Source organism: Littorina saxatilis, linkage group LG12 (genome assembly GCF_037325665.1).
Source record: "Littorina saxatilis isolate snail1 linkage group LG12, US_GU_Lsax_2.0, whole genome shotgun sequence".
Classification (NCBI taxonomy): Eukaryota; Metazoa; Mollusca; class Gastropoda; order Littorinimorpha; family Littorinidae; genus Littorina; species Littorina saxatilis.
The window spans coordinates 20,560,083-20,568,016 of NC_090256.1; the positions used below are offsets into that span (position 1 = coordinate 20,560,083).

At 42.4% G+C, this 7,934-nt stretch overlaps 1 protein-coding gene across 1 annotated transcript in view; it reads left to right on the top strand.

The window, feature by feature from the left end:
- LOC138981481 (glucocorticoid-induced transcript 1 protein-like) overlaps positions 1-7,934 on the top strand; it is a 45,242-nt gene that overhangs the window by 23,964 nt on the left and 13,344 nt on the right. The window contains exon 5 of the mRNA XM_070354414.1: positions 5,482-5,562. Coding sequence (XP_070210515.1) covers positions 5,482-5,562 — 81 coding nt within the window. The remainder of the gene's footprint in view (positions 1-5,481; positions 5,563-7,934) is intronic.

The window sequence follows — 7,934 nt, forward strand, 5'->3', positions numbered from 1 at the left end:
TTACCCCCATTTTAAGACTCCCTCCTTTTGAAGACCTGATTTTTTCAGATTTTTTGTTAGGTCTTAAAAGGAGGGTTCCACTGTATCAGTAACTCAAGTCTCTCCTGCAGTGTACACTGGAACCAGCCTTTTACGTTATATTTCCATTTAGCGATGCGGCAGCGTCACGAAGGCGAAAAACACGCTATGCCGCTAGCGAATTTTGCCGTGAGTGTTTCCATAAAAAGCGGCGCGGCAGGCGGATTTTTGTTCTTTCTGGCTTGACTTCTTCTTATAAATCGGTCAAAAACTCACACAACCATACCGTAATTAAGAGAAAATATATTTGAAGCTACTTAAAATTATTTTGGTTAGAAAATTGAAAAGACGAGAAATGTAAGAAAAAACCCTCTTTTGTTTCAACAAAATGCTGAAAAAGCGGAACAAACACAGTGCCTTTGACAACCTTTGAAGAAATTCTTGCTGGACTATGTGCAGCTCAGGGGATACATGTATCTGACGGATAAAAAACCCAGTCAAAATAGACTATAAACCTGGTTGTGGGGGGTCCGCGAATATTTGGAAAGACTTTGACCACGCCCACTTTGGACACAAATATCGCGCGCCAGCAGGAGCAAACAAAATCTTGATGCATTGCGCGGCACAGCACGTCACCGCCGCGCCACCGTCGCATCGCACATATGGAAACATTCGTTCTTTGTTACTACTGTTGCGATCGGTTTTGACGCTGCCACCACCTTGCCGCAACCATCGTGCCGCCGTTGCGTCGTTATATGGAAACATAGCTTTAGGATTCCCGATTTTGAGACCTGCCCCCTTTAAGACCCTAGTTTTCCAGAATTTCTGTGAACAACGTCTCTACATCTGTACATTAACTTCTATTTCAGACTTTACCAAAGACCTCATTTGTGAAGGTCTTTTGAATCGGGTTCTACTGTAGTTATCTTTTGCAAAGTTTTGTACCAGTTCAGATGAAGAAGTTTATCCCTGCCCTTTGGTTTCATGCAACTATGCATTCACTTGCATGTGAAGTTGTTTTGCTGTTCGGGGTCTTTGCCAATCAAAACAGTACCTAACCGGAGCAGTTTGCAAAAACAGGTTCATGCCTTGGAAAGCTTAGCGGTAGCAGCAGCAGCCCACGCTCTTGCACTTTTCCATCACACCATGCCATTTTTCAAGGCCCTTACTACTGGTACTGATAGGGGTAACATTTCATTCTCTTTGCTGTGTGTCAAAACTTCACATTGATGATTAGAAAACCCACCCACACCAACTGTACAGAAATGTTCGCCTCCAGATGGTGGGGGGGAGGGGGGGGGGAATAGATGGATGCAGAGATGTGGACTAGAAGGGGACACTAGCAAATGCTTCATTGAAATCCCAAGCTGAAAGGAAGAAGGATGAGGCTAGGGGTATGACAGTCACGGGCAGTGAGAGAAAGGGGAAGTTTCCAGATCTCTTGTTTCCTTCCTGCAGTGGGAGAACAAAGAACTGGAGGGCTGAACTGCTCACACAGTCACTGCCCCCCTCCCCCCCCCCCCCCCTCTACACCCTAGTCTTCCCCCACCATCACCAGGCACATGCTTACTGTGCACTTTTGCCTGTGTTTGCAAGTTTGGCACTTCAACTGCAGTTTTATGTGGCTGTGTGCCCATGGGAGTGCAGCTCCAGGCTAAAATCACTGTTACAAGTTTTTGGCTTGAACCTTTTGGAATGAAGTTAAATCTGCTTTGCCTTGTTGGATAAATAAGACTGAGACTTCAGTGGCCTTGGTATTGCTAATATTCCCTTGATCATTAAAGTTGTGTAAGAAGTATTTTTTCTAGCATTGTTTGTTCTTCTTTATGACAGTGGTATCTTTAGGTACCATTCCTCTCTCTTCTCTCTTCCTCTGTCTCTGTCTCTGTCTCTCTCTCTCTCTCTCTCTCTCTCTCTCTCTCTCTCTCTCTCTCTCTCTCTCTCTCTCTCTTCTTTTCCACTATTTTTTTTCTCCCAGTTATCTCCCTCAGTTTCATAACAGTAAACCTTTCCTGGTGTATTTGTGGCTCTTGCTAATTGCTGTATTCAAATCCTGTTAGTAATCTTCTCAATCAGTTCATCCCACTCTTCTCTTGTCAGGAAACAAACCAGGGATTCCCTTGATGTGTGTCCACACTTGATGTGGCATGGCTGTCATGTCTCCATTACCCCCTCCTCCCCCATTCTGCCCTCTGGTTAATTGTACAGTGGAACCCCCTTTTGAGACCCATTTCAAGATCCCCTTATTTTACAGACCCTCTTGTTTTCTCACATTTTCTGTTCATAACCTCTGTTAATGTACCTCTTTTTTCAGACTCCCTTTTTTAAGACCTGATTTTCGTGTACACTACATTGGGGTGTGCACGTTAAAGATCCCACGATTGACAAAAGGGTCTTTTCTGGCAAAATTGTACAGGCATAGATAAAAATGTCCACCAAAATACCCGTGTGACTAGGAATAATAGGCCGTGAAAAGTAGGGTATGCGCCGAAATGGCTGCAATCTGCTGGCCGATGTGAATGCGTGATGTATTGTGTAAAAAAAATTCCATCTCACACGGCATAAATAAATCCCTGCGCCTTGAATATGTGCGCAATATAAATTGCATAAAATAAAAATTAAAAAAATTAAAAAATAAATCCCTGCGCTTAGAACTGTACCCACGGAATACGCGCGATATAAGCCTCATATTGATTGATTGATTTTCTCAGATTTTTGAAGGTCTTAAAAAAAAAAAAACGCGGGTTAGGGGGAAAAATTTACCCGATGCTCCCCAGCATGTCGTAAGAGGCGACTAACCGATTCTGTTTCTCCTTTTACCCTTGTTAAGTGTTTATTGTATAGAAAGAATATAGTCAATGTTTGTACAGATTTTAGTCAAGCAGTATGTAAGAAATGTTAAGTCCTTTGTACTGGAAACTTGCATTCTCCCAGTAGGGTCATATATTGTACTACGTTGCAAGCCCCTGGAGCAAATTTTTGATTAGTGCTTTTGTGAACAAGAAACAATTGACAAGTGGCTCTATCCCATCTCCCCCCTTTTCCCGTCGCGATATAACCTTCGTGGTTAAAAACGACGTTAAACACCAAATAAACAAACTGTTCATAACCTGTGTAAATGTACCTCTATTTTGAGACTCCCTGTTTTAAGACCTGATTTTCTCAGATTTTTGAAGTTCTTTAACAAGGGGAGAAATGGCCATGCTTGGTTGGTTTTCTAGTTGGAGCTGTGTGACCCACCCAAAAATCTGACTTTCCTCTTGCCTGTCAGTGTTGCAGGTTAAGTACCAGGCTAACTGCATGCTGGCTGTCACCTGGAAGGGCTGGGTGGGGTATTTCCCTGGGTGTATGTACATATCCCTGTGTTTTGCTGGGGAGAGAGAGATAGAGAGTGGGATATAGAGAGAGTGTGTTTGTGTGCGTGTGTGTGTGTGAGAGAGAGAGAGAGGGGGGGATATATATATATAGAGAGAGGGGGATATATAGAGAGAGGGGGGGATATAGAGAGTGTGTGTTTGTGTGTGTGTGTTTGTGTGTGTGTGTGTGCAGTGTGAGAGAGAGAGAGAGAGCATTCAGGGTCATATTCACAGTTTGCATTTTGATCCTTGATTATTCACATTGAAAGTTAATTAATGAAGAAAAAGGGATAGTTGGTGTTTCGACCTTCATATGAAGCAGAATTGGCTCAGAATCTGAGTGGATGTAACTGCACTGTGTTCGCAAGTATCAAAGTCTAATTAGTAGCTGTAGCAACATTTCTGTAATACTAGGAAAGGGTGAGGAGAGGTTGAATTCAAAACAGTGTAACTGCAACTCAGCAAAAGCTTTTCTATGCAGTACAGCGGAACCCCCATTTTAGGACCTACCATTGTACCAACGAACTGAGCAAAATGGGGTCTTATAAAGGTGGGAGCCTTGAAAAAGTTAGGTCTTGAAAGGGCGGAAGTCTTAAATTGGGGGGTCTTAAACCACAGCAGTAATCCCTTAGCCTTGCTGTCTACCCCTGAGCTTTGGGAAATCACTGATACAAACCAATAAGGCATGCACCTGCTTTCACCTTGAAAGTGAAACAGGCCCTTTGTGTTCTTGTAGAGTGTGGTGTTTATTTGAACTCTTGCTTGCAGACTACACATGGCTAAACGGAAGTAAGAAAACTGGCGTGCAAAGAATCAAAGCTGGTTTATAATATTGGTGTACAGTTGAACACCCTTTTAAACCCCCCCCCCCTTCCCCCCATACCCTTAAAAACTCCCTCCCTTTTAAGACCCTGTTTTATCAGATTTTCTGTTCATAACCTCTGTAAATTTACCGTCATTTTTAAGACTCTCCTTTTTCAGACATGATTTTCTCAGATTTTTGAAGGTCTTTACAGGGGTTCCGCTGTATTAACATTGCACATATGCCTTTTACTTTAAGAAGCAAGCTTCTACTTGCAATAGTGTGTGTGTGCATGTGCGTGCGTGCATGCGTGGGTGTTTGTTATAGACTGGTGTGCAGATGTGTACAATGTCTCGCTTCAAAGCAGCGTTGGGGTTTATATTACCAGGAAATGTGGGACTTTGAGTTTTTTTCCTCAAACCCACACAGCTTGTCAAATTCTTTGCTCCACCCCTCTGTTTGTAGAGACCTCTGTGTGAGGTGCCAGCTACATTTTGCAATGGTTGTGTGTGGTTTATGGGAAATTGTGTGGCTTTTATTTCGTTCATTTGTTGCATTTATGTTCTCAGTGTGTCAAATTAAGGTAATCTTTTGATCATGCTGTTGTTGATGTCACTACTTTTCCCTGGTTCCTCCCTGGTTTAAGCTCTCACCCATTCACACCCCTCACTCCAAACCACCCACTCACAAGCCTGCCCACCCACGCTGGTTTCCTATAGCTCAGTACAGCGATACCTGCAGTGTGAGGCCCCTCTGAAGATGTCATTTTGGCCTTTATCTCTACCAAAACATACCTGTTATGACATGTCACCTGCAGTGTGAGGCCCCTCTGAAGATGTCATTTTGGCCTTTATCTCTACCAAAACATACCTGTTATGACATGTCACCGGCAATGTATGAACACTTTTGATGGTCCCAAGGGTGTCCTTCTGTCGCAGGTACCACTGTGATACATACAACAGGCCTGAAAGTCTACAAAATGGTACACTAGCCTTTGGCTAGTACTTCTCAAAATTGACTAGCTAGAGAGCAAATTTTACTTGCCAAACAAACCATTTGTTTCAGCAACTTTACTTGCATTTGGCGCGTTGATGACCATTTCTACTCGCCTGCAGTTACATGTAAATACTCACCACTTTTAGTTTTAGGGCTGTACAAGTAAGAGGCGCTTCCTCATGTACCTATTTATACAATGTGTAACATAGTGTCAAGGCTGTGTGAAGGGATCATTTACTTCATGAATACACTGACTTACTGACCAAGCAAACAAACGTGTAACGAGAAATGTGATTTGTGTCATTTCAGGAAATAGAGAAGTTGGTTTTGTCCAAACCAGGAACTACCTCAAGTGCTGGACAGGAACCAGAGGAACCAGAAGTTCTCAGGGTAACTTGTTTATTTGCTGTATGGTGTTCATCTGGGTTCTTCACTCACCAGAGTCTTTGTAATGAGCAGTGTTAGGTCGGTTGGCTATTTGTAGATGAAATAATGTTGAGTTTTTTTTGGATGTACTTGAAGCTAGAGATCTGAAACTATAATTATATGCTTGTTGGATTTGATGATTTCTAGACATGATTCAAATCTGGGTGACCTTCATCAAATATCAAAGTTACAGTGAAGCCATGTTTGGGTCAAAATATGGAACATTATCAAATTCTTCAATTTTGAAGGACAACATCTTTAAAATGCCTTCTCAGCTTTGCTAGGTTTGCAAAGGTAAGGAGGTGTATTGAGTGTGACTCATAACATCCCAGGGCAGGGCAAACTATGAGATGTCAAATCCCAGGTGCTGAATGTCTGTGAGGGAAGGGGCATGGAGGGGGAAAAGAGGGGGAGGCAGTAATTTTGTCATTGGTGTAGAGAAGACATATAAGGCACATCATGCATGCATGGTGTCTGGCGCATTAAACTTAGAAGAGGTGACTTGCACAGTGAAACATATGTAGCTGATGCAGACTGTCAGAGCTGCCAACTGCTACGCTGTGCTACGTTTTGAGAGCAATTGCTGATCCAAGCTAAAGATTTCTACACTGAAACAAATAATCACAAGCATGCAACAATTTTCTTTTTTTTTTTGAGTCCTGGTATAGTCCAGCAGAGGACGTTTTAAATTATTTAAAAAAAATCCAATCAACTTTTGCATAGTGTCTAAGAATAAAAGTTGTTGAGGACGATTACTACTATCTTGTTTTGAAAGGGTTAAGCACTACAGTCAATAGTTTTTGTTGTACCCAGGTAACATTTTCAGCGATGTGACCAAAAATGGGTAAATACCGGATGAGCCTCAGTGACGCATAACACTGACCTCACAAGCCAGCTAGGTGTGCCGCGTGAGCACGTTTTTCACACCAATTCTGTAATATGGCATTCCTATGAGTGTGGCAGTTAAATTTAAAAAAAAATACAAACACGAGAGTTCAAAAGAATATATTAGACTTTGAAGTAAAGCGTGGGGCTCTTTTGGGGTATAAATGTGATAATTTTTCCTTCAATTTCGGTCAATTTCACGTGTACAGGGCTTAAACCACAATAAATAGAAACTAGTACAATGTACAGTGGTACCTCCCTGTGACGATTTTACCACTTGGTCTAGGGTATTTAGCGTTTGGTCGAGATGCACACATTCTCTTTCTGTGCTGACACTGTACTCTCTTGCCAAAGAATACGCAACAGCGTTAATTAGTTTGAACAATTTTGTTTATAAGTGGCTAACTATACATTGTTCAAAATTCACAACATCCTCTATTTATCACAAGTTAATTGATAAATAGATGCCCACAATGGGAGAACGTCATTCTTCTTGGCGAAAACACAGTATCTAGAACATATGATGATGATGGGATGTAGTATAAGACGCTTAGCTTAATGTCGACGAACTCGTGAAAACAGGATGACGGACAGCAAATGTTGGGACGACGTTATCCAGTGACGACAGGTCGACGTAGACAACAGGTACGGTGGGTTACATCAAGTAGTGATTCTTCAACGACGAACAAGTTAGCGAATTCCGTTCAATGTAGATATAGGTATGATACAGCTGGTCCAATTCTCCAGGTAGAGAATTCAGTGTTTGCCTAGAATCTTTCGCATAGGACCTCCTCTGGCCTTGACGAACAAACTGGAACTGATCGTTGGTTTACGTTACGACGATTGTTGTCTGTCGTCAAGCAATACCTTGGTTACTTTGCTCTCGTACGGACGAGAATGTTAACAATCTTGAAGCAATCCTAAACATTGGCATCGCTTCGTGCCATTATCGCTAGACCTAGCGATAATTCTATTCTATTCTAATATCTTTTCTCTTTCTTGCAAAACACCTTCGTTTCCCAGTCTTTTGTCTGGGTTACAAGAATTACGTCATCGTCATTTACCATGTGACGTCACCATGACGAATACAGTCTCGGCTTAACTATCTGAAGAATCTCTGTCTCGGTTAGCCTTTGCTGACTGACGCACAAAGTAAATCATCACACTCCCTTTACCACCCCTCTCTTTTACGGGTCCCTCAATATTACGACCGACTTTTCTCTGACGGATTTTTTCTCCTTCTTTGTTTTAGTATTTCTCACCTCCATATTACGTCCCCCTCTCTGGTACGACATACGTCCATAAGTGGACTTATAACGACTTCCTGGAAGTGGGAATGGCTGGATTTCGTTCCGAAGGCGGAAGGCAAGTCAGAAGAAGTAACGTGCCGATACGGACTATGGCATAATTTAGTTGCTCAATCGTCTTTGGGGGGGGGGGGGGGGGGGGGG